The following is a 27,562-nucleotide window of genomic DNA, read 5'->3' on the forward strand; positions in this document are numbered from 1 at the left end:
TTTTTTAAAGTACTGCATTTTATTACATAAAAGCACAATCAACAAAATGATACATTAATTTTAATTTAAAATGTTTTTTCTCACTATACTGCAAAAGAATGTTAGTCTGAACATGTACCTCAAGTAGCACTTAATATTCTAAGTTAATCACAAAGAGCATCTCTACATTTTCCTCATGCATCTTATATTTTAATTTTCTTACTCTTCCACAGAAAAGGGCACAAATAATGCCCACCTATAAAAAAGAGTCTCTCATATCTCTGATTCAGCAACAACTGATCACTTGCTTTCACATGTGAATACAATAGGAATGAAGAAAAACATGAATTTGAGTTAAATTACATCATTAATTGCTTTTCAAAAAATCTGTAATTTTTTTCAAGAAAAAAGTATACTTTGAATGTAATTATAAATCTCCAAAAAATCTTCTCCTTCTTTTAAAGTTATATATAAATAACTTACCTAACAATTTTAGTTTTGGATTTCCTATACTCAACACTCTAAATTTAGTGTAATGTCTGAAGTGTCAGTGCCTTATGCCTTATGATTTCTACTGTGAATTCTGATATTTACATAGACTTAATTTTGGATTAAATATTTTTCATACTTACTGCATCTGCAAAAATATATTTTAGTATGAACTCTCTGATGTTTTCCAAGCTGTAGTTTCTGAAAAAATGTTTTTCCATACTTATTACATTTGCAGGGTTTTTCTCCAATATAAATTCCCTGATGTCAAACAAAGTTTGAGCAACTAATGCTTTAGGGTTTTCCTCTGGTACAAAATGTGTACAATAAGATCATAAAACTAAAGGTACTACAACCCTCTTTCTATTTGTAATGTTCGTCTTAAGAATACTCTTCCTCGTATTAAAGGCTTATATTTTCTGAAAGATCTTTTGACAGTAATTGCATTTTATTAAGTATGAACTGATGTTTTAACATGTGAGCAGATATAAATGGCTTTTCCATATTCTTTATACAATTTTTCTCAAGTATAAATGCTTTCATGTGCAATAAGGTGTGAGGATTGGTTAAAAGTTTGCCACATTCTTCATGCTTGGAGGATTTTTCTCCAGTATAAATTATCTTACCTATAATCAAGTGTGACAACCATTTAAAGGCCTTGTCACATTCCTCACATTTCTAGGGCACCAATATGGTTTATGTTTAGAAAAGTTTGACGTGTAGTGAAAATCATTGTCACATCTTTCAGGTTTGTAGTTTCTCTTTAGTATAATTTGAGGATCTGTTAAAGGCTCTGCCACATTCATGTTTGCAGGGTTTCTCTCCAGTATAAATTATCTGATGTGTAATAAGGGTTGAGAAGTTGTTAAAGGCTTTGTCACATTCTTCATATTTGTAGGGTTTCTCTCCAGTATAAATTATCTTATGTGCAGTAAGGTTTGAGGACTGGTTAAAAGCATTGCCACATTTTTCACATTTGTAGGATTTCTCTTCAGTGTGAATTATCTTATGTTTAGTAAAAATTGAGGACTGGTTAAAGGCTTTGCCACATTCTTCACATTTGTAGGGTTTTTCTCTAGTATGAATTATTTTATGTTTAGTAAGGGTTGAGAATACACTAAAGGCTTTGCCACATTCTTCACATTTGTACGGTTTGTCTTCCATATGATTTCTCTTATGTTTAGTAAAAGCTGAGGACCAGCTAAAGGCCTTGCCACATTCTTCACATTTGTAGGGTTTCTCTCCAGTATGAATTATCTTATGTTCAGTAAGGGTTGAGGACTGTTTAAAAGCTTTGCCACATTCTTCACATTTGTAGGGCTTTTCTCCTGTATGAATTCTTTTATGTTTAGTAAGCGTTGAGGACTGGTTAAAGGCTTTGCCACATTCATCACATTTGTAGGGTTTCTCTCCAGTGTGAATTATCTTATGTTTAGTAAGGTTTGAGAACTGGTTAAAGGCTTTGCCACATTCTTCACATTTGTACGGTTTTTCCCCAGTATGAATTATCTTATGTTTTTTAAGAATTGAGAATACTCTAAAGGCTTTGCCACATTCTTCACATTTGTAGGGTTTATCTTCCATATGAATTCTCTTATGTTTATTAAGAATCGAGAACTGGTTAAAGGCCTTGCCACATTCTTCACATTTGTAGGGTTTCTCTTCTGTATGAATTCTTTTATGTTTAGTAAGGGTTGAGGACCGGTTAAAAGCTTTCCCACATTCTTCACATTTGTACGGTTTCTCTCCAGTATGAATTATTTTATGTTTAGTAAGATTTGAGGACCGGTTAAAAGCTTTGCCACATTCTTCACATTTGTAGGGTTTTTCTCCAGTATGAATTATCTTATGTTTAGTAAGTGTTGAGGACCAGTTAAAGGCTTTACCACATTCTTCACATTTGTAAGAATACTCTCTAGTATGAATTTTCTTATGTTGAGTTAATTGTGAAAGCATGCAAAATGATTTGCCACGGTTTTTACATTTGAAAGGTTTCTTTCCAGTATGTCTTCTCTTATTTCTATTTACATTTGGAAATTTATGAAAGACTTTCACATATTTATCACACTGAAATATTTTGCTGTCAGTAGTTGTCAAACATTGGTTAAGTCCATTATAACCTCCTTTGTACACCTTACATGCATCCACACTTTTATGGTCTTTTCTTAGCTGTAAATTCTCATGTCCATATTTTCCATATGTTCTCAGTATCACTTTTTGGAAAGAATCTTTTATGCTCTGCTCTGGCCAAACATCTTGGGCAAAATGAGAACACATAACTGAAAAAAATAAAAATAACAAGTTACTTCACTTACTAGACTCAGATGAATATACTTTACAAATTTAACCTATAAAATTGTACAAACTACAACATAAGCAAGATGGCACAGCAAAATACTACAAGCCCTAATTCCTTATAGAAATATAAATGTAACAAAAATATACTGACCAAAATACATTTGTGGAAAAGCTATAAATGAGTTAAATGTGTACAGTGCCCCAGGTGAGAACAATGCAAAGAGCTACAAAGAAGGAAAAGAAAACTGTGACATTTACCCAACACGGCTCTTCCTGCTCCTCAATAACCTAGTGTCTTCAGCAGTAAATTGCCAACTCCTGGTTTCTTTTTAAAAGACAAGAAAAATACTGGCACATACATCTTTATTTCTGGCCTCTAGGGGCCTTTCAAGACACTGGTTTCTGTCTCCCATGCCATAAAGTGCTGAAGGAAATGGTGGTATACTTTGGAATGACAGTTTGTCTGCTGAGACCAAAGGTAAACATTACAGCAGCAGAGAGAATGCAGCAGCACCACAGACAGCGAACACGTGTAGCAACTGATTACTGACTTAACAAAAAACACAAATGAACTCCTTTAACTAAAAAGTAAACACAAAATTTCAGACAAGGCACATCCTAAGAACATGTTTGAGAGACTCCCGGAATCTCTAGCCAAGACAATTGGTTTAAGACTATGCCAGGACAAGGCTACATAATAAAGATTGTAATAGGCAGCTTTTTTTTAATGTCCAAATCTCAATCAAACATTACAATGTATACAAAATATTAGGGCAACATGGCCCTGTCAAAAAAATATAAAATTTTTATAAAGCAACCATAAAAAATAAAGTTATAAATTAAAGAAATTGAAAATAAATTGAATAATATTCAATGAGTGAAACAGAAACACAGACGATTTTTGAAAATCACATAAATGAGGAAAACAAAAATATTCAAAATATCGACATCCCCTCAGAAATTGTGGAGGTAAAAAATACAAAAAGAAACTGAAAAATAAAAAATGAAGAAGCTAGACAAACTAGGATGCACACAAAGATACTTATAACAAACACATATATAAGCACAATTTCAGAAGTTACAGACAAGAAGAGAGTCTTGGGAGCTGCAAGATAAAAGTAATGTGTCATTTATACGCATACTCTTACGAGATAACCAGTGAACTGTCAACAAAAATTTTGCAGGCCATAAAAAAACTGTGTGATGTAGTCAAAGTCCAAAACGAAATTATAACACAGAATGTAAAACTTACTGGCCATCATCAATTAAATCAATATATTCATGGAAGAAATCTTAGAAGAATATAGAAAAAAAAAGTAGTACAGAGGGTACTTGAAGATAAAAAAGGCTGAGAACTTTCCAAATTTTGACGTAATAAGAGAAAAAATATTCCTAATCAATAACTTGGTTAGAAATTGTTTTACTTTAAAAGCAAGAAAAAAATAGATTTTCCAAAATAAAAGGTAAGAGTGTTTATTATCCCTTGCACAGTCCTACAGGAAATGCTACATGGTGAGCAGGCACCATGGCTCATGCCTGTAATCCTACAGCTTTAGGAGGCCAAGGCAATTGATCACTTGAGACCAGGAGTTCAAGATCAGCCTGAGCAACATAGTGAGAAATTGCATATATAAAAAGAGAAATGCTAAAATGACTCCATTATGTTGAAAAATAAAATAATGCTGGACAGCATCATAAAACCATATATAAATATAAAGCTCTCTATTAAATGTAAATATAGACACACATAGAATTCTTTACTATCATAATGATGGAGCATCAAACCCTTAAAGTTCTTCTGTAGAATATGAAAAACAAAATATAAATCTGAATAAATCTGTTAATAGAAACACAATATAAAATAATTTGTAATATTAGTAACAAACTAGAAAATGTTTTAACTTTAAGATGTTTTATATAATCTTCATTTTTCAAGATAATTACAAAGATGATATTTATAGAAACTATGCAAAACAAAAAATAAAGCATGTCACTATGAGATTAAACAAAAATTCAAGGAGTGAAACAGGAAATGAGAAAAAACATATCTAAAAAACACAAGAAACAATAACAATGAAACTGGTAATAGTAACATCATTTCTTTAAAAAATCATTTTAAATATAAACTACTTAATAAAAAGAAATGTAATCCCAGGACTTTGGGAGGTCAAGGTGAGCTGATCACTTCATTGCAGGAGTTTGAGACCAGCCTCAGCAACATGGCAAAACTCTGTCTTTACAGAAAATACAAAAAACTAAGCTGGGTATGATGGCACATGCCTGTAACCAGCTACTTGACAGGCTGAAATGAGATCATCATCTGAGTTTGGGAGGTTATTGCTGCAGCTCATTGCCATGATCACACCACTGCAAACCAGCCTGGTTGACAGAGTGAGACCCTATCTCAAAAATAAATAACTATGTAAATAAATAAATAAGAAAGCATACAATACACTACCTAAAAGAGATCCATTTTGGCACTAAGTCAAATAGGCTGAAAGTAACAGAATGAAAAAGATCTATATCTATGCAAATAGCAACCACAATTGGGTGAGGCAGTCATAATTATATCAGACATATATATATATGCTTTAAGTCAAGTACCAGCATGAGATAAAGACTGATATTATATAATTGTAAAACGGGTCAATTTACCAGGAATCTGTAACTACCATAACTATCTACTCTTCTAATAAACTAGCTCTCACTTGAATTGATGGAGTGTAAACTTTTTGATTACCAAGAGGATAGTGCCAAGCCATTCATAAGGAATTTGCCCCCATGACCCAAGCACCTTCCTCCAGGTCCCACATCAAACATTGAGGATTACATCGCAGCATGAGGTTTGGAGAACATGAACATCCAAACAATATCATATACCAACTAGGCTTAACAGACATGTACAAAACTTTCTAGTCAAAAGCAAGGGAATACACAATATCCTTATTTGCAGCTGGTGCATTCTGTTAGGACACATACCAAGTCTTACTAATATAAGAATACCAGCTGGGTGCAGGGGCTCATGACTATAACCCAACACTCTGGGATTTCAAGGTGGGAGGATGACTTAAAGCCAGAAGTTTGAGGCCAGCCTGGGCAACACAGTGAGAATCTGTCCCTACAAATGATCAAAATATTAGCCAGGCATGGTAGGGCATGTCTGTAGTCCCAGCTGTTCAGGAGGCTGAGGAAAAGGATCACTTGAGCCCAGGAGACTGAGGCTGCAGTGAGACAAAATTATGCCACTGCACTCCAGCCTGTCTCAGAAACAACAACAATAAATAAACTTAAGACCAAAATAATAAACTGTATGTATTCTGACCAAAACCGAAAGAAACTAGGAATTAAAAGAAATGTGAAAATAAAACACATTCTTCAACATATTTTTGCTCAAGGGTCAAAAAACTTCATTTTGGGCCGGGCACAGTGGCTCATGCCTGTAATCCCAGCATTTTGGGAGGCCAAGGCGGGTGGATCACCTAAGGTCAGAAGTTTGAGACCAGTCTGGCCAACATGGTGAAACCCCGTCTCTACTAAAAATACAAAAAAATTAGCTGGGCGTGGAGGCAGGCACCTGTAATTGGGAGGCTGAGGCACGAGAATCACTTGAACCCGGTAGGCAGAGGTTGCAATGAGACGAGATCGCGCCAGCCATTGCATTCTGGCCTGGGCAACAAGAGCGAAACAACATCTCAAAAAACAAACAAACAAAAAATCTTCATTTTGTTAAGATGTCAATACAATACAGTGGTAAAGAAATTCAACATAATCTCTATAAAAATACTATAGCACAGTTTTTAACAGAAATATTGTCTAAATTTTTAAAATTTGATTAAAATCTATAACTATCCAAACACCCATGAAAAAGAACAAACAGCCATTATACTTCCTGATTTCACAGCATATTAAAAGCTACAATAACAAAAACAATGTGGTACTGACACAAAGACAGATAAAGAGATGAAAGAACAGAATAGAGAGCCTAGAAATGAACCCTTCTGTATATGATCAAATGATCTTCCACAAAGTTGCCATGAGCACACGATAGAGGAAAGATAATCTCTTCAAAAAATAATGGTGAAACTGGATATTAACACCTATAAAGTTTGATCCTTTCTTGGAACCATATACAAAAAATATTTTAAATAAAATACTTAAACATAAAAAAATAACTAACAAATCTCTTAGGAAAAATATAGAGGAAAGACATTACGTTGGTCTTGGCACCATTTACGATATTAATGCATGAGCAACAAAGAAAAGAACAGAAAAACTGAATTACGCTATACTTCAAAATTTTTACACATCAAAGAAAACATTCAAGAGAGTGACAATGTCCCCTAGGAAATAAGTGAAAATGTTTGCAAATCACATGTGATAGGAGCTAATATTCAGAATATATGAACAACTTTTCAAACTGAACAATACAGTTGAATAACTTGATGAGAAATGAAGATATGAAGAACAGAAATTAAGAAATAATTGAACTTTATCACATAAAGTTTATAATATTAAGTATCATATAAAGTTCAATAATATTGAATTTTAAATAATTGAATCTTTATCAAGAGATATATATACATGGGAAAAAGCATTTGAAAGGACAGACAAAATTACTAATTTATAGAGAAATGCATAAAAAACACAATGAAGAACAAAATCACCTCATACCAGTTAGAATGGCCACTATACATTTTTTAAAAGGCACCAAATCTGTTGATGCAATGAAAATAAAACCCATCTTATTTTTTGGTGAAAAACAAGGATGCAGCCATTATTTTAAAATATTATATACATGTTTCTCAAATAATTAAAGATGGAATTATTATTAAACACAGTATCCCATTTATGAATCTATATCCAAACTATGCAACATAGGATCTTAAAAATATATTTGAACATCCATGTTTATTGTACCAGTATTCACAAAAGCCAAAAGGCTGAAGCAACCCAACTGTCTTCTTGATTTATAAACACACCAAAAAATGTAACATATAAATACAGTGGAATATTATTCAGCCTTAAAAAAGAAAATTGTCACATTTTAAGATAAACTTTGAGAATATTTTGTCACCTGACATAAGCCAGTAACAAAATGATGGATACTGTGTGATCCCACTTATATGAGATATCTTAAACAGTCACACTCATAAAAACAGTAAGTGGAAGGGTGTTTGTCAAGGGCTGGAGAGAGGGTAAAATGGGCAGTTATTGCTTAATGGGTACTGAGTTTTAGTTTTACAAGATGTAAAATTTCAAGAAGTCTTTTGCATAATTATGTGAATATAGTTAACATGCCTGAAATGTACAGCTTTTTGGAGACAGGGTCTCACTTGTCACCCAAGCTGCAGTGCAGTGGCACAATTAAGGCTCACTGCAGCCTCAAACTTCCAGGCTTAAGTAATCCTCTCCCCTCAATCTCCCAAGTAGCTGGGACCACAGGTGACAACCACCATGTCTGGCTATGTTTAAAAAAAGTTGTAGAAAGAGGGTCTCCATATGTTGTCCAAGCTGGCCTCAAACATTTGGGCTCCGGCCAGGCACGGTGGCTCACTCCTGTAATCCCAGCACTTTGGGAGGCTGAGGCGGGTGGATCACCTGATGTCGGGAGGTGGAGAACAGCCTGACCAACATGGAGAAACCCTGTCTCTACTAAAAATACAAAATTAGCCAGGCATGGTAGCACATGCCTGTAATCCCAGCTACTCAGGAGGCTGAGGCAGGAGAATCACTTGAACTCAGGAGGCGGAGGTTATGGTGAGCCGAGATGACGCCATTGTACTCCAGCCTGGGCAACAAAAGCAAAACTCCATCTCAAAAAAAAAAAAAAAATGTGGGCTCAAGTGATGCTCCTGTGTTGGCCTCCCAAAATCTGAGGATTACAGATGTGAGCCACCACCATGCCTGGCAATGAAATGTAAACTTAAATAGATTTAAGATGGTAAATTTTAGGTTACGTGTTTTTACAACAATTATTTTTTAAAAGAAAAACTAAAAAAAAAAAAAAAAAAAAATTACAAATATTTCCAAAAATTACCTTCAAATTACAAAAGTGTTTCTCTTACCCAAAGGAAATTATATAATATTTATCATTAAACACATGGTGGAAAGACTATTTCCATGACTACTCACTTAGACAAAACAACCATTGAAAATCAGCTAAGAAAGAATACACACAAGATATGCCATAACCAAAATTAAAGTCTTATTTATAGATAAAAACACACACATATATAATCAGACTATGATGGACATATGGCTGACTTATTTCTTAGTTAAACCCAACATTCACTTGAAGTGTACAAACAGAAGTGCAAATTGCTAAAACCGTAAAAATAAGAAACAAAAACTGACAAGAAACCTACACTAAACAAAAAAACACTAATATGGAACTGTAAAACATTAAAAGAAATGTTTACTCATAAAACCTGCTTTGCAATATTGATGTACCATTAAAAAGAATTTGTCTAGATAACTGCAATATTTGAGTGTAACTGTACTCATGGAAGGCAAGTATTTGAATCACTGGCATGCACTGTACGGCAGTAAAATTTCAGAGAAAATGCAGTATAATCATACATAGAAGATTCTAATAAAAAACTTAATAAGTAAGCATTTTTAAAAATTGAGATAATTTTTATGTTTTACATATATGCTATTCTTACACAAGATGAAACTGCTGCAATCCAACTATAGAAGCAAAGAACAGCCTTACGTTGCCAAATAAAGAAAAAATTTTTATTTTGCTGAATATAGTTAGTGCCTCTGATATATAAAACAAATATTTGGGGGATACATTATGTTATTACTTAGATATAGGCTAAAAAGTGGGTGAAAATACTATTCCTTTTTGCCTGCAGCAAACTTAAATTTATAAGTAACTATTTTAGTAATTACGGAGTGCCTACTAATTATCTAATTTACTTCAGGCATAACATGTAAATTCTAGCATATTGCCCCAAAGGTCTGATTCTAAAGTTACAGACAAATTTGAAATAGAAAATAGAAAGTAAAAATGTATAGGAAGAGTGACATCAGGAAGATAGGACACTAAAAGGTGCCTTATTTTGTTATCCTCCAACAGCAAGAAAATTTGTCAGCCATCCCTCATAAAAAGGCCTTTTGAGAGAGCCAGGCATCATGGCTCACACCTGTAATGAAAGCTTTATCATACATTGAGGTTGGAGAATTGCTTCAGGCCAGGATTTCAAGACCAGAATGGGTTATGAAGCAAGACCCCATCTCAAAAATAAGCGCCTTTAAAAGAGCTTTGAGATCCAGGGAGGGAGTTGTGAAATGCTAAACCCAAGATTGAGGGCTGTTGTTTTCAGAAGGCAGGCCCTCATTCAGGCAGCAAACTAAAGGACTCCTGTTCTTGGCTACAGACCAGAAAATGGCCCACCAAACTTGGTCCCACTGAGAATTCTGAACTTACTCTACAACCGTCCCAAACTTCTCCCAGCCACAGTCTGGAAAAGGTCCTGCCCTTCCAGCAGCCTGGAGGAAGACAACCACTTATAGCCATGCAGGCAGGCCAGCTTGCAGACCTTGGCATTTACTGTGGTCTCTGAAGCAGTTTAATGACTCAGTTCCAACTCTCTGAGCCACAGTTTATGGCCAGTTATATCTACACAGAAACCTACACAGTGGCCTGGGGAAATCCTCTCTGGTACTCAATGAAAGCCATACTCATCCACATCCTGATATAAGGTCCATTATATGCAGACCCGACTACAGAAACTTGCCCTAGTGTCTGCCCTACAGAGCAAAGTCCTGGAGGATATTCAGTCTGTCCAAAAATAAAATGGAAATTACAAATATCCAAGCCCCTTGTAACAAGCCAGTAAAGGTGGACCCTAGTGTAGACCCAGCAGCCTTGTGACCAAGCTACACCCCTCTCTACTACAAATCCAGAGGGTATCCCATCACCCTGGGAACCCAACAAAAGATCTTTACCTTCTAAAACCAGTTTATAAAAACTTGAAGAGCTGTTTGCTCCTTCAAATTTACAGACACCAATGCAAAACTATATTGTGCCAACGTCAATGCTTCTATTTTAACATAGCACTGGAATTACGTGGCAAAAGAATTTAAAAAATTTAAAAAGCCATTGAAATTGAAAACAGATAAGTAAAAAGTTGCTCTTTGTAGATCACATAATCTTATATAGAGAAAATCATAAACATTTAAATCTGTCTAAACTAATAATAAATCAGCACAATATGAAATTAACATACAAGTTATGGTTCCATACACTTAAAATAAGCTACATGATATAAAAGAGGAAAAAATCTTATTTGTAATACCATTAAAATAATACATTTCTCCATCCTGGCTAACATGGTGAAACCCCATCTCTACTAAAAATACAAAAAATTAGCCAGGGATGGTGGTTCGCGCCTGTAGTCCCAGCTACTCGGGAGGCGGAACTTGCAGTGAGCTGAGATTGCGCCACTGATCTCCAGCCTGGGCAACAGAGTGAGACTCCATCTCAGAAAAATAATAATAATATTAATAATACACTTCTGGGCTAGGCACAGTAGCTCACAACTGTAATCCCAGCACTTTGGGAGGCCAAGGCGGGCGGATCATGAGGTCAAGAGATCAAGACCATCCTGGCCAACGTGGAGAAACCCCATCTCTACTGAAAATACAAAAATTAGCTGGACGTGGTGGTGCATGCCTATAGTCCCAGCTACTCGGGAGGCTGAGGCAGGAGAATTGCTCGAACCCAGGAGGCAGAGGTTGCTGTGAGCCCAGCTCGCGCCACTGCACTCCAGCCTGGCAACAGAGCGAGACTCCGTCTCAAAAAAACAAAAAGAAAAGTAGTTTAACAGAGTTTCTCAAAATTATGCAGTGATTTGTGTGTCCTCAAAAGCAATGGAAAAGTAGTCAGATTGTGCAGTCTCTTACTCCCATGGAAAGGACTTTGGCTCTCACTGTAAACTTGAAGAAGATCACCTTAGAAAATTTAAAAGCATTAGACAGAAGATGCGCCTATGTGAGAGCAAAATAAAAGTTTCAGGCTTCCCAGAAACTATTTTTTTTGGAAACAGCTTCCCAAATTACATTTTAAAGACTGAGGCCAGGCGCAGTGGCTCACGCCTGTAATCCCAGCACTTTTGGAAGGCTGAGGCGGGCAGATCACCTGAAGTCGAGAGTTCGAGACTAGCCTGACCAACATGGAGACACTCCGTCTCTACTAAAAATACAAAATTAGCCAGGCATGGTGGTAGGTGCCTGTAATCCCAGCTACTCAGGAGGCAGAAGCAGGAGAATCGCTTGAACCTGGGAGGCAGAGGTTGCAGTAAGCCGAGATCACACCCTTGCACTCCAGCCTGGATAACAAGGTCAAAACTCTGTCTCAAAAAAAAAGACTGGCCTTCTCTTTGACTTTTGGACCTCTCATTTGTGTCGTCTGTTGTATTAACTGTCACCTACCTGGGGTTTTGTCTACCATCTCATGTCTCTTCATATTCCAGGGCTCTTTTCCTTGCTCCAGCCAGGTGATCAGGTCTGGCTTAGAGACAGCAATACCTGTTTTATTAAAAATAAATAACATAAATCTTGCTCATATTCTCCAATTACCAACATAGTAATATGCTCAATAAAGAGGATGTAACAGATTAATCTAGTAAATTAATCCCCAAATACTAATTTATGAAAAATATCTAAATATTTTAAATTTGTAGTTTTTTTTTTTTTTTTTTTAAAACAGAGCCTCACTCTGTCACCCAGGCTGGAGTGCAATGGCACGCTCTCAGCTCACTGCACTCTCCGCTTCCCAGGTTCAAGCGATTCTCCTGCCTCAGCCTCCTGAGTAGTTGGATTACAGGCGCCCACCACCATGCCTGACTAATTTTTTTATTTTTAGTAGAGACAGGGTTTCACCATGTTGGCCAGGCTGCTCTCGAACTCCTGACCTCAGGTAATCCACCCACCTCAGCCTCCCAAAGTGCTGGGATTACAGGCATGAGCCACCACGCCCAGCCTACATTTGTAGATCTCTAATTTTATTTAATAGTGCCCAGTACTACTAAATGAAAAATTGGTGGTAGCAACAATATTTTATGCCAATAAATTTCTGGAATTACCACTAATTTAGAGTGAAGGATATAGATCAGCTCAGGAATGTGGTGAGTTCAGGTCAAAATGAAACATCTTGAAGAAGTTCTTTTCTACACTGACAAATCTGTTTTCTTGAAAACTGGGATCTGAAACTCATTTATGCAAAGCATAAATTACCAAAAAACATTTTACAAAGAGGAGAAATGAAACTTTTAGAGTATTGTGTATTGAAATTATCCTCACCAAGGAAGACCAGGTTTCTGTAGTTCTCTAACATCACATCTCTATATAAATTCCGCTGCGCAGTGTCCAGGCATTGCCATTCCTCTAGAGAGAATTCTATTTTCACATCCCTAAATGTCAGCGGTCCCTGAAAAAAACACACACACACAAACACACATATGTTTACTAAGTGGCTGTGGGCAGAATTTTTTATTTGACTTAAGGTGAAATGAAAGAGTAAAGAGAACAAGTTCTGACTTACAGGAGTGACTAAAATGATCCAATAAAATAATTTTCAATACAGAAATATTTTCTAATGTATTCTCTAACTCTGAGAAAAGAGAATGACATAAGATCCATAACACCAGTGTATATATGATACTTTTCTGGATGATAAAGTATAAAATTAAGGGCATGAACACAAACGTACATTTTTGAGTGTATATGTTTCAGCTGGAAAAGACATGGAGTTAGAAGGGACCTCTCAAATTTTAATGTGTATGATAAACTAAAGATCTTGTTATGCATATATTTTTTCAGAACATCTGGAATAAAGTCTAAGTTTCTTAATTTCTAAGAAGATCACCAATAATGCCAATGATTTTTGCCCAAGAAGATTATTTTGTCAAGCATCCAGTAAGTGGGAGGAGTGTGGGTTTTCCCAGTTTTTCTGACCCGTAAACAAATATGAGAGCCTTCATTTTCCAAAGACAGATACATGCAAAGAAAACCTAATAAAGAAGGGCAGCTGCCAGATTAACTGTAATGGTTTATGCACATCAGCTGCATAAAGATACTTAATAACTGGCTGGCCCCAGTGGCTCATACCTACAATCCCAGCAGTTTGGGAGGCTGAGGTGGGCAGATCACCTGAGGTCAGGAGTTCAGAGACCAGCCTGGCTAACATGGTGAAACCTCGTTTCTATCAAAAATACAAAAAATTAGCCGGGCATGGTGGTGCACGCCTGTAATCCCAGCTACTCAGGAGGCTGAGGCAGGAGAATCGCTGGAACCCGGGAGGCGGAGGTTGCAGTGAGCCGAGATTGCGCCATTGCACTCTAGCCTGGGGAACAAGAGTGAAACTCTGTCTCAAAAAAAAAAAGAAAGAAAACTGATACTTAATAATCGAGAGAAAAATTACTAACTCTATAGTTAAAAAATCTGTCAGAGAGCTCTTTAACCAAGTGAATCATTAATATCCACTGAACTAGGACAAATTTTTATAATGTGCTGATGAACAGAAGGACACAGCATCACTGCTGGGATATTACTTCCCCAAAAAGTAAATTATAGACCTGAATTTAACCATAAAGAAACATCCATTTTATGCAAAGTTTGAGATACAGACATCTCCCATGTTCTGTAATTTTTAACAGTAATTTTAAATAGTCTTTCTTTAGCACCCTAGACAACATATATCTCCTAATAATTTTCTTCAGAACTTTCTGGGTAGTAAATGCCATCCTGTTTCAAAAAGCATTTTCTTAATCCTGTTCTGCATAGAGCTAATGGAGAAGACAGATGAAACCTCAATATTACATGTTCTCCTTGACTAAGGACCCCAGCTTTTCCCCAATAGGAATCTTGAGTATATTCATCCTCCCATATTCAATAGTCATAAAGGGAACATTTTTAAGATCATAAATTCATGGTGAGAATTCTACATGGCATATAAGAAGCCATGATGTAGAGAAGGCTCCAGTATATAGGAAGAAATATTTGCCTGGGTGTGGTGGCTCACGCCTGTAATCCCAGCACTTTTGGGAGGCCAAGACAGGCGGATCACAAGGTCAGGAGTTTGAGACCAGCCTGGCCAACACGGTGAACCCCCGTCTCTACTAAAAATACAAAAATTAGCCGGGCATGGTGGCACGCACCTGTAATCCCAGCTAGTTAGGAGGCTGAGGCAGGAGAATTGCTTGAACCCAGGAGGCAGAGGTTGCAGTGAGGCAAGATCATGCCGCTGCACTCCAGCCTGGGTGACAGAGTGAGATTCCGTCTCAAAAATAAATTTAAAAAAATTTTTCAGACACTTGACTATAATGAAAAATTTTTTACAGTAGTTAAACTCATTAGGGAGGAAAAGCACAAGTAGAGAAGGTTTGTAAGTACTAAACACATGGCATTCCAGGAGGCACAGTGGACACAGCTCTTGATCTGAGACACTTTTAGTGGAAAAACAGCCATTTTTTTCCTCTTTCTCTTCCTGCTCTGGGATTCTTTATCAGATGATTCTCTGGAGAAATTACACCTGAATCTTAAGAATATGCCTTTAAAGGTGTCGGCACCACCTGTTTACCTGCTACCACCACACCCACAGGCAGAAGGTCCAAGACCTGCAGAAAAAGTCCACCCATTTCTGTCCTTTATAACAGAAGAGATTCAAGAAAAATAAGCTGCTCTATGGAGATAATGATATAAGTTTCTCCTTTCCCATCCTCAGGTGCCCTCTCCTACCACAGACACCAACAATTTTTGCTAAAGTAATGGAAATATGGGCCACTCTGCCCTGTCCCTACCAAACCCAAAGAAAACAGGCCTTGTGACCACCCTTTAGTGCGAAGATAGAACTTAACACTCACAAATGTATCTTGAATCCCTCATCCTTGATTCTGGCCTCACCTTTGAGTCACATGAGGCCCTTAAAGCAATATGGATGCTTCCAGAACAATAGAACAGAACCTGTGGGGAGGGCACAAATAGAGATTTCTGCAAACTGGCTATGTAATCTTAATTAGAAGCCTGGGCTGATAAATGCTTCCCTAATTATTATCTCTCAAGCACTGATAAGCTTATAAATCACTTGGTGATTTTGGCCCCACTCTATGTAATGTGATTCTGCAGGTTTGAAAATGGTCCATGAAACAAGTCCTCTATTGATGCTGATGTTGCTCCCCCTGCGCTCATTATTAGCACTAGTTAGAGAAAGCAGGCACATCACAGAATCCCTTACACTCAGCACTCTTGTCACAATACAAATACTTCTGGTACAAATAAAGACAACCAATCTTCATCCTAAAGTATATTCTTTGTTGGCTCTTTAAAGTTTACAGAGGAAACAGAGGCCAGCAATGTCCAAATAAGTCTGCATTTGGAAAACAACATTTACACATGCACTAATGCAATGTTTATTAAACAGGTACTATGTCCTCAAGAGTATGTTACGGAGCACTGCTAGGAATAAAACATTACGTGATTTAATCCTCCTAACACCCTGGGAGTTGGTTTTGTTTAATAATTGCCAGAATTTAGATAAAGGGCCCAGCATTTTTATTTCTTGTAATTTTTTTTTTTTAAGTACAGAATAAAAGCTACATATAGTCAGATGAGAGTAATAAAGAAAAGAGTTTAACATAGTTTGGAGGAATTTTTATTGTGTTTATATTTACTTGTTTGTGGCTTGTGGAGCAACTGCTGGGTCTTCAGGAATAGAATAAGGAATAAGTTGCTAAATGGCATGTTTCTGCATGCACTGATTTTAATACAAAATTAAGAAATTAAGGCCCTAAAATATTACTTTATTTTTCCCATTTATCTGCTTTTAGATTTCAGGAAACTCTGAGCAACAGCTCTAGAAAGGCAGCCGAATTCATCACCCAAAATACTTCTCTTTCAATCAGTTCTGTGAGGCTAGACTCCAAGGTGAAGCCAGATCTCAATAAGGCCTCCAAAAAGGGTGAATCTGAACAGAATTGGGGCAGGGAGAGGATACTATGTAGAATTCTGCTCTCTATGCCACTGGGGTATTTCCTGTTCTGTTTTTCCTAAGCTTACCTAAGAGAAACTTAAATCCCACAGTTTGTGTAATTTTAATCTTTTTTAGCCACTGCCCTATCAATTTTATAACATATACTAATAAGCAATTTAAACAAATCTCTTAGGGTTTTCTAGGATAATTGTATTAGAAGATAAATATGTATTCTTAACAAGGTAAAATAAACAGAAATAATAATAACAACTCTTCTGTCCATAAACATCCATTCAAATGATGACCTCAGACGTCACAACAATATAAAGAAGGGGCGCAAATGAAGCCCCCATTTTTTGGTGTGACTCATTTCTCTTACACTGAGACAAAAGCAGAATGAACACTCTTGTCAGCCTAACACAGTTTTACTCTGGACATCCTCAAATGTTTCAAAGATGCCTAGGTGATTGTGAGAGGGTTCTCAGTGATCCTGGGCTGATGGCCCAATGGTAAGCCAGGCAGTAGAGACTTGGGCTGATTCTAAATAGAAAACAGAAATGCCCTGGTGGAGCTCCAGAACCTGGATCACCTGTCCTGATCAGGTAGTCTTTGGGTAACAGAAAGGACAAGAATACTCTACTCCAGTATCACATTTTTTACAGGTAGGTACAGTTGTAGTCATGGCTCTGGATACTTTGTGGCCTTGATCTCTCACTCCTAAGATGCTTTGTTTACATTTACAGATTCTGCCATCAGATTCTATTTATACCTGGCACCTCTCACATAACAGTAACAGGTCACTGAACAAGATCTGAAAAGCTCAAATAGCCACACTCTCAAAGGAGGTAGCTTTAAGATGTCTATGTTGACATCTCACAATGCAGAAAATGCCTCCTCTTGGTTTTCTGTACATTTTCAATCCAAAGTCTGCTCCTGTCTTGTAAATCCCAGGCAAAGGCCAGACCTTACGTGCAGATTCTAGGTGGGGTCAACCTGCTCTGCACTCTTGGGTGTTACAGCAAGAAAAGTACAACCAAAGGAGAGATCCCCTCATAAAGGCTGCTCTGGCACATTCTAAATAATATGTCCTAAATTTCCTCCTTAACAGGAAAAAGCTGAGGAACCACGAATGTAAGTAGACAGTTCATTTGGGCCAAACTTGAAGACTGTAAACTGGGAGCAAAGATTCAAGTTGCCTAGAATCTAGCAGCAGTTACAAGTGGATTTTTAAAGGCAAAAAGAGATAGAGAGTGGGCTGATACAAAATTGTCAGGAATTCTTACTTATTTACTAAAAATAACCTTGATTACTGATTGACATACATTGCTAAGCTGTATAGGGTGTGGGTTATAGTGTTCAGTGTGGCATTATTAGTTTAATTTATAGCTACTTGTGGCAACAGCAAGCAGTTTCAAGAGATAAATACATAGCTCAAAGGAGAGAGAAAGACATAATTGTGGTCTCGTTTTAATGTCTCTTTGAGCCTTATAACTAAAAGGATTTGCATTTCTCAGATAAAAGGTTTACTGCAAGACCCAGATTCAGAATGTGGAGTTGCTAGTTTAGGTCCTGGATGTGTAGAATAGCAGTAAGTGTTACCTGCACATTTGTGGGCATTTTAAAAAGAGGAGGAAGGGGAAAGTGGAGATTCTCATGCCTACATGTCTACACTCAATGCATGCATGTTACTCTAACGGGCCCCACAGTCTCTGAATCAGTGTCATGTCTAAAGATACGAGAGTCATTGAAAGAGATAAAATGGTTAATTGCTGTTCTGTGAAGTATTTAGAAATTGGGTCTAGCCTCTCTAGATGTGATTATACAGGACTAGATACCAAATAGGCAGAGGCACGATTCTGCCTGCATATTCAGGGGACAGCATGCATTTTGCAGCACAATCATGAGTTGACTGGAAGCCTGAGACGAAAAGGCCCATCTAGATTAAAGCTTGGTTGGCACCTTATATGTTAATATCATGTATGGTAAGTTTAAACAGTGTTTGGAAAATATAATTAAAAGAAAAGTTTTCTCCAGCCCCAGAGTAACTCCACAATGATAAAACAGAAAGAAAACTGTTTCATTACACAATTAAACCAGAATGTGACACGCATCACAATCTGCTTAAGAGACTGCAAAGACACAAAGATGGTCACAATAATTAGTCCATAAGTAGAATTTACAGTACCATGTTATACACAGTTCATCCTAAATTCACCTGGCAACTGGGGAGGCCATCCGTGTAAGCTAATTGGCTATATTCAATGACAAAATAAACTTTTCACATCTTCGTGACAGGAGGTAGTTTTGCAATTTGAAGCCAGGTGCCTGCTGAAGGTAGGCTCTCACTCTCCTACAGAAATGGTTGAATATAGTGCTCTCTTTTTGGCTATTTGCATTTTAAAGCAATAGCTCTCTACTCTGAACACTACCACAGCAACATGATACCAGTACAAAAACAGGCTCAGAGAGCGATGCAACAGAATAGAGAGCCCAGAAATAATGTAGCACACCTACAATCATCTTATTTTTGACAAAACTGACAAGAGAAATGTAGGGGAGATTCCTTGTTTAATAAATGGTGTTGTAATAACTAGCTAGCACTATGTAAAAGATTAAAACTGGACTCCCTACATACACTATATCCAAAAATAAACACAAGATAAATTAAGGACTTAAATGTAAAACTTAAAATTATAAAATACCCTGGAAGATAACCTAGGAAATACAATTCCAGACATAGAAACTGCCAACGATATTATGATGAAGATACCAAAAGCAATCGCCACAAAAGCAAAAATCGATAAATGGGACCAAATTAAACTAAAGAGCATCTTCACAGAAAACAAAAACAAAACCCACAAGAAACTATCAACAGAGTAAACAGACAACCTAGAGAATAAAGAAAAATATTTGCAAACTATGCTTCTGACAAAGGTCTAATATCCAGAATCCCATAAGGAACTTAAGCAAGTTTACAAGAAAAAAAAACCTTATTAAAAAGTAGGCAAAGGACATAAACACACGCTTTTCAAGAGAAAGCAAGTGGGTGCGGTGCCTCACACCTGTAATCCTAGCACTCTGGGAGGCCGAGGCAGGCGGATCACAAGGTCAAGAGTTCAAGACCAGCCTGGCCAATATGGTGAAACCCCCGTCTCTACTAAAAAAAAATACAAAAATTAGTCAAGCATGGTGGGGTGTGCCTGTAATCCCAGCTACTTCGGAGGGTGAGGGAGAATTGCTTGAACCCAGGAGGTGGAGGTTGCAGTGAGCTGAGATCATGCCACTGCACTCCAGCCTGGGTAACAGAGCGAGACTCCATCTCCAAAAAAAAAAAAAAAAAAAAAGAAAAGAAAAGAAAAGAAAAAAGAGAAAGCATGCATGTGGCTAACAAGCATATTAAAAAAGTGCTCATCACTAATCATTAGAGAGATGCAAACAAACAAAAAAAAAACACCACAACAAGATACCATCTCACACCAGTAAGAATGGCAATTACTAAAAAAGTCAAAAAATAATAGATGTGCTGGCAAAGTTGCAGGGTAAAGAGAATGCTTATACGCTGCTGGTGAGAGTGTAAATTAGTTCGACCATTGTGAAAAGCAGTGTGACAATTCCTCACAAAACTAAAAACAGAATTACCATTTGACCCACCTCCTAATTAGGTATATACCCAAAGAATATAGATTATTCTATCATAAAGACCCATGCACATGCATCTTCATTGCAGCACTAGTGACAGTACCAAAGACATGGAATTAACCTAAATACCCTCAATGGTAGGCTAGATAAAGAAAATACATTATGGTTGGGCATAGTGGTTCACGCCTGTAATCCCAGCACTTTCGCAGGGTGAGGCAGGTGGATTACGTGAGCTCAGGAGTTGGAGACCAGCCTGGGAAACATCGCAAAACCCTGTCTGTACAAAAAACACAAAAAGAAAAATTAGCCAGGCATGGTGGTGCATGCTGTAGTCCCAGCTACTTGGGGGGCTTAGGTAGGAGGATTGCTTGAGCCCAGGAGATTGAGATTGAGGCTACAGTGAGCCAAGATCACGCCACTGCGCTCCAGCCTGGGTGACAGAGTGAGACCCTGTCTTCAGAAATAAATAAAATAAAGATTTAATGAAAACAAAATATGGTAGATAAAAATAATGGAATATTGTGTGGCTATAAAACAAGATCATTTTCTTTGCAGCAACATGGATGGAGCTGGAGGCCATTATCTTTAGAAAACTAATGCAGAAACAGAAAACCAAATGCATGCTATAATTTATAAGAGCTAAATAACAACAACACATGGAGACAATAAGAGGAAAAACAGACACTGAGGCCTAGTTGAGGGTAGAGGGTGGGAGGACAAAGAGGATCAGGAAAAAAATACCCATTTGGTTCTATGCTTAGTACCTCAGAGACAAAATAGTCTACACCAAACACCCACAACACAATTTTACCTATAGAACAATCGTGCATGTGTACCCCCAAACCAAAAACAAAACAGAAAAGATCCATGGGTAGGGGAGAGTGCAATGTAGGTGGAAAGACTGGTTTGTGCTACAGATAGTGGCCCAGGTGGGGCTGTCCTCTCATTTATTTGTGTCCATGCAGGCAGATGAGATTATGAACAGGTGGTGCAGAACCCTAGGTTGGTGGAAAAAGCAGGTTGATGCTGCAGATTCAGTGTCTGGAGGTGGGGATATGCCAGGAGACTTGTAGACAAATTTGTGAGCAAGAAACAGGTTCAAAAATGCTGCGGTGAAATTCCTGAGGGTGGTGCCTAGTCCTGGGAGGAGTGTGTGCACATCAATGTCTAGTGAGTATGTTTGTAAGTGGGTGGGAATCATGTGGTGGCAGCTGTGGGGAAAGGATGTCTGTTATCAGAGCTTCTTTCCTCTAAGTTTTCAGTCCTCTCTCACCATGGCAGGAGACCTGGAATCCTAGGACAACGGGCAGTGTGACAGCCTGTGTACAGGAGAGCAGAGCCTCCCATTCCCAGACACCCAGAGTTCCATTCCAGGCCAGGCCTCCGTGATATCTTTCTTCTGTCCCCAGATCTGTAGACTGGTGAACACCAAGCAATTCTCCAACACCAATTCATTTTCTAACATTTGAATTCTGACACCATCCAGAGTCAGCACGGACGCTGATTCAGGGCTCAGTCCCACAACATTGTCCTCACTGCCGATGTCAGTCAAAAACCTCATTGGTCCATCTATTCTTCTTAGCTACTGCTTAAAAACTGGGGACTCCCATAACCTCCCTCCAGTTCAATAATTTGATAGAGCTGCTCACAGAACTCAGCAAAACACTGTAGTTATGTTGACCAGTTTATTATAAATGATACAACCTGGGAAAAGTCAAATGGAAAAAATGTATAGGACAAAAAAAGATGTAGGGAAAAATGAAGCACATAGATAATCCTGGCAAATAGCTGTGATTAACAAAATTCTCCATCCTTTCTGTTCTCCAGGAACAGTTTATGGAAAGAACCACCCTTACCATTATGACTTAGATGGTGCTCTCTTTTCTTACCTATCACGTAGTCAGATAAAGACTGCACATTTTATTTTTCTCATTAAAAAAATCAGCTGAATTTGGCTTCAGTGGTCAAAAGAAAAATACTTTTTTTTTTTTTGAGACGGAGTCTTGCTCTGTCGCCCAGGCTGGAGTGCAGTGGCACGATCTCGGCTCACTCCAAGCTCTGCCTCCCAGGTTCACACCATTCTCCTGCCTCAGCCTCCCGAGTAGCTGGGACTACAGGCGCCCACCACCATGCCCGGCTAATTTTTTGTATTTTTAGTAGAGATGGAGTTTCACCATGTTAGCCAGGATGGTCTCGGTCTTCTGACCTCGTGATCCGCCCACCTCGGCCTCCCAAAGTGCTGGGATTACAGGTGTGAGCCACCACGCCCGGCCAAAAATATTTCTTAATCGGACTTTACTTATCTCCTTCCCACCAACTCCTGCGCTTTGAGCTACCTTCAGTCTGAGCCAACATACAACCTCACTTTATGTCCCTTCTAAGAATATACTGACTTCAAGGTAAAACATTCTCTCATCTAAAATCTGATTTTTTTTTTTTTTTTTTGAGACAGAGTCTTGCTCTGTTGCCCAGGCTGGAGTGCAGTAACACTCAGTTCACTGCAACCTCCGTCTCCCGGGTTCAAGGGATTCTCCTGCCTCAGCCTCCTGAGTAACTGGGATTACAGTTGCCCGCCACCACACCCAGCTGATTTTTGTACTTTTAGTAGATCCGCCCACCTCAATCTCCCAAAGTGCTGGGATTACAGGCATGAGCCACCATGCCAGGCCTAAAGTTTGATTCCCTCCATTTGCAGTTCCCCACCCACCTTCTTTCTAATCTTGTTTGCTCCTATGAAAGAATGCCCTTGTCTGCCTAAACTTTGCAATCCTTAAAGATCTTATAGTTGGTACTTCCTCCTGTTGCAATACTCCTTCGGAATTCAAATGTTTTTACATAATTCTAACTTTGTTTTATTTTAGAAAGTAACTGCCAGGCTGGGCACAGTGGCTCACGCCTGTAATCCCAACACTTTGGGAGGCCGAGGCGGGCGGATCATGAGGTCAAGAGATGGACACTATCCTGACCAACATGGTGAAACCCCGTCTCTACTAAAAATACAAAAATTAGCTGGGTGTGGTGGCACGCGCCCGTAGTCCCAGCTACTCAGGAGGCTGAGGCAGGAGAAACGCTTGAACCCGGGAGGCGGAGGTTGCAGTGAGTCTAGATCGCGCCACTGCACTCCAGCCTGGCAACAAAGCAAGACTCCATCTCAAAAAAAAAAAAAAAAAAAGGAAAAAAAAAGAAAGTAACTGCCTCAAAACAAACTGCCTCTAGAAACTGCCTCAAAACAATGACAGCTTTATCTTCAGTAAGACCCTCCCAATCCCCTTCCATCTTAATGTTAACTCCATCTGCCTGTGGGTCCCCAGCTTTCCAGGGCTCTGTAGCTTCTCTCAGTATAAAGACTTCTTCTATGGCTGGGGTGGGCAGGCTGGGACATCTTCAGGGGAGGCTCCCCAAAAAGAACCTAACTGGGCCTTTAATAACCTCCTTTTGCAGGCTCAATAATAGCCATAGCTTGGAGTCATTGGGCTGAAGCTTTAATTTCCATGTTAAGAGTCACTCTCTTGGTTTTTGAAACTAAGTGTTTGAAAAATCCAGCAAAATTACTCAAACACAGTATAAATATGAGGGAAGGAAATTTTAAGGTGCTTACATTTCACACCTCAGTAAGAAAAGCAAAAGTATCTATTACCTTCAGACAACAGATTTATTATTTTATTATTTCCATTAAAAATCATGTAGTCATATGGGAACACTTTTAGTAGGTACCAAGTTTAATCTCGTAAAATTTAGCGTGAAACTCAGAAATCAAGAAAACATGGTATAGAACAGACATATTCACTGTAACAAATTTACTCTGCAAAGTGAATCTATGTAACTCACCAATTATCTCCCGTATTTTCTTGTGGAAATGTATTCATTTTCTACAGCCAAAATGGAAGAGAGATTATCCCTATTCTTTTCCTTGGTAGCATTCTAAAAGCTAAGCCTTAGAATTATGTTTGTAATTACCCAGCCATAAAAAACACAAGTGGGCTAGGCGCGGTGGCTCACGCCTGTAAGCCCAGCATTTTGGGAAGCCAAGACGGGCAGATCACGAGGTCAGGAGTTCAAGACCAGCCTGACCAACATGGTGAAACCCTGTCTCTAACAAAAATACAAAAATTACCCAGGCATGGTGGCACGCACCTGTAATGTCAGCTACTCAGGAGGCTAAGGCAGCATAATCGCTTGAACCCGGGAGGCAGAGGTCACAGTGAGCTGAGATCACACCACTGCACTCCAGCCTGGGTGACAGAGCAAGAGTCTGTCTCAAAAAACAACAACGACAGGTGAGAAAATTCCTAAACTCATTCTGGGAAAAAAGAAAAAGGTAAAAGAATTTTTAACAAATGGAATACGTGATCAGATATTAATTTTTTCCTGAAACTCACCTCTTTTATGCCCTTTGTAAATATGTCTTACCTTTCAAGCCCTAATAAAATGAAAGTCAAAATAAGTAAAAAAAATCTTTTCAAGGTGACAAACCCAGGAAGTGGCAGTGCTGATCAGAAAACAGATTTGTCAGCAGGCGTGGTGTCTCACGCCTGTAACCCTAGCACTTTGGGAGGCCAAGGCAGGTGGACTGCCTGAGCTCAGGAGTTCAAGACCAGCCTGGGGAACATAGTGAAACCCAGTCTCTACTAAAATACAAAAAACTAGCCGGGTGTGGTTGTGCGTGCCTGTAATTCCAGCTACTCGGGAGGCTGAGGCAGCAGAATCTCTTGAACCCGGAAGGCAGAGGTTGCACTGAGCCAAGACCACGCCACTGCACTCCAGCCTGGGCAACAGAGGGAGACTCAATAACCACCCTCTCAGAAGACACTATACCCCAGGTGTATTTTACTTTGCAAGTTCTTGTACCATCTCACTGGGGTCAGATTGTTTTTGTTTGTTTGTTTGTTTGAGACGGAGTCTCGAGGCTGGAGTGCAGTGGCATGATCTTGGCTCACTGCAATCTCCCTCTCCTGGGTTCAAGCGATTCCCCTGCCTCAGCCTCCCGAGTAGCTGGGATTACAGGCATGCACCACCATGCCTGGCTAATTTTTTGTATTTTAGTAGAAACGGGCTTTCACCATATTGGCCAGGATGGTCTCGATCTCCAGGTCAGGTTTTGTTGTATCTTCTGGAATACTTTTTTTTTTCCCACAAATCTTAGAGAATCCTGGGGACAGAAATAATTTTGGTGTTTTCCTCCCAATACCAGCATCTGATTGGCTGACCAGCAATGTTTCTCCAAGAAATGAAAGCTGGGTTGAGTAAAGACAATCTTAATATCTCAAGGGGTAAGCTTTTCAAAGGAAGAGTAGCCCAGGAGATGCTTCGCAGCCCCAGGGCATCCACCTGCTCCCCTGAGAAGCTACATTCCATACTTCAGGTTATTCTACGAGAGAAAATGACCCAGGAGCTGATATTTACTAGACACTTTAGCAACACTGCCATGGTAGGTATCTTGCCCCAGACAGTACTGAAACCCAGGACCAGAAAAAGAACTGAAGGGTGGCTGAGAACACATCACCCCATAAAGTTTCCAAAGGGAAAGCAATCATGACCCAAAAACATTCTGATAAGATCTCTGTGCCTAAGGAAGATAAAAAGAAAAGAGGCACAGAGATTTACAATACAATGTCAGGGGATTATTCTTTGCTTTCTTCTCATAGGAAATATTTACAAACAGGAAACAAATCTTTTAAAACGTGCCATCCAATGCTTTGTCAAAAATGATTAATTAAAATATGGCATCGAAAATGTACACTAAAGGAAACACAGTTGACAATGCAAATTAGGGAGGGTAAGTTGGCATTTGGGAATGTCAGAAGGAACTGGAAATTTAGTATTTTACTGCAAGCCAGAGTTAAGCTGGAGGAATGGGGGATGGGGGGTAGACTTGAGACCCTGCTTGGGACACATGTGAAAACTGCAGGGGAAAATCAGTCCCCTGTGGATGTGAAAATAATTAAGTGGCAGGCAATTACACTGAGGAGGCTCTAGTCCCTGGGTTCCTACTTTAAAAAAATCTAACTCAAATGCATTTTTGGCGGCGGGAGGGGAAAGTAAATAACACCGAGGGAACAAAATTCAGGCTTAACCAACTATAAACTGACAACCTCTGATTACATGACCAGGAAATTTCTACCTTAATTATACAAATTAAAAAACGACGTAACTGTATCTAACCAATTATTAAACTTGTTTTTTTCATTATGCATCTTATAAAAGTGTTTCTTTCAAGCCCCTCCCACGGACCACAAACTACAAACCATAGCTGGGTGCTCTAAAATTCCTGAATCGCTCTTTGATTAAATTATTCAATATTTTTACCTTGACTCCCATAAATTTTTAATAGGAAAAAAGAGGACCTGGAAACCACACGGACCAAAGCTCTTCCTATAAACCCCGCACCCCGCACCCCGAGTCAGGATTCTTCTCTGACGATTCTCCCGTCGTCCCTGCACACTCCGCGAGAGATGCGACGCTGCGGGTGCACAGCTGCCCACCGAAGGCTCCAGGCCAAAGCACAGTCACTGCGCAGCGAGGACACAGGACGCCCGGGGTCCCGGCTGTCAGCCCAGCCGCCATCTTATTGCTGAAGGAGACTGAGGGCCGAGCTGCGCCAAGGAGAACTCGGGCCGCGGATCTCGGAGCCGACTGCGGGAAGGCCCGAGGCCCGCCACAGCCACTTCCAATCGGTTCCAACCAGACCCTCCCCCTCTCTCGGGATGTCGGACCCAGCAGGCTCACCATTTCTAGGCTTCCAGGGGGTCCTGGAGTCTTAGCTGTGAACCTCCAAGTTCTTGCAGGTAACAGGGTCACAGCGGCGAGCCTTTAACAGCAGAGAACGCAGAGCAGTGAAGACTAGACTTGGAGCACCGGCTGCAGCAAGAGACAAAGGCCCCGCCAAATCCCGGAAGCTGTGCTGTCCGCTCCAGCTGCGTGCCTGATTGGATGGTTCCCAGCCCAGCGCTCCTGATTGGATAACGTTTAACGCCCCCGCCCCTTCAGGCCCTGAGTGACAGGAGATGTGATCAGATGCTGGACTGAAGGAAGAGTGACAGCCTAAGCTGCAGCCTTTTCAGACAGGGCTTCCTCCCTGAGCTGAGTCAGGCCCACCCCAGACAGTATTTGCATTTAACCTTGTGAATAAGGCCATATGCATTTATAAATAATATATTATATGTCTATTCACAAATGCAA

The 27,562-nt window shown here is 39.0% G+C and overlaps 1 protein-coding gene across 2 annotated transcripts; it reads right to left on the reverse strand.

Moving 5' to 3' along the window:
• On the reverse strand, window positions 1-27,337 carry LOC100459151 (zinc finger protein 92). Of its 2 annotated transcripts, XM_002817904.5 has the most exons (4): window positions 27,110-27,326; window positions 13,078-13,204; window positions 12,208-12,303; window positions 1-2,747 (listed from the first exon to the last, which is right to left on the reverse strand). In XM_002817904.5, the coding sequence occupies exons 1-4, from the start codon at window positions 27,110-27,112 to the stop codon at window positions 1,213-1,215; spliced, it is 1,761 nt and encodes a 586-aa protein (XP_002817950.2). In that variant the 5' UTR covers window positions 27,113-27,326; the 3' UTR covers window positions 1-1,212. The 2 variants fall into 2 exon arrangements, with proteins under 2 accessions (XP_002817950.2, XP_054416492.1); XM_054560517.2 differs by lacking the exon at window positions 12,208-12,303 and having other exon boundaries at window positions 27,110-27,337.
• Window positions 27,338-27,562: the final 225 nt, after the last annotated feature.

This window comes from Pongo abelii, chromosome 6 (genome assembly GCF_028885655.2).
Source record: "Pongo abelii isolate AG06213 chromosome 6, NHGRI_mPonAbe1-v2.0_pri, whole genome shotgun sequence".
NCBI classification, from domain to species: domain Eukaryota; kingdom Metazoa; phylum Chordata; class Mammalia; order Primates; family Hominidae; genus Pongo; species Pongo abelii.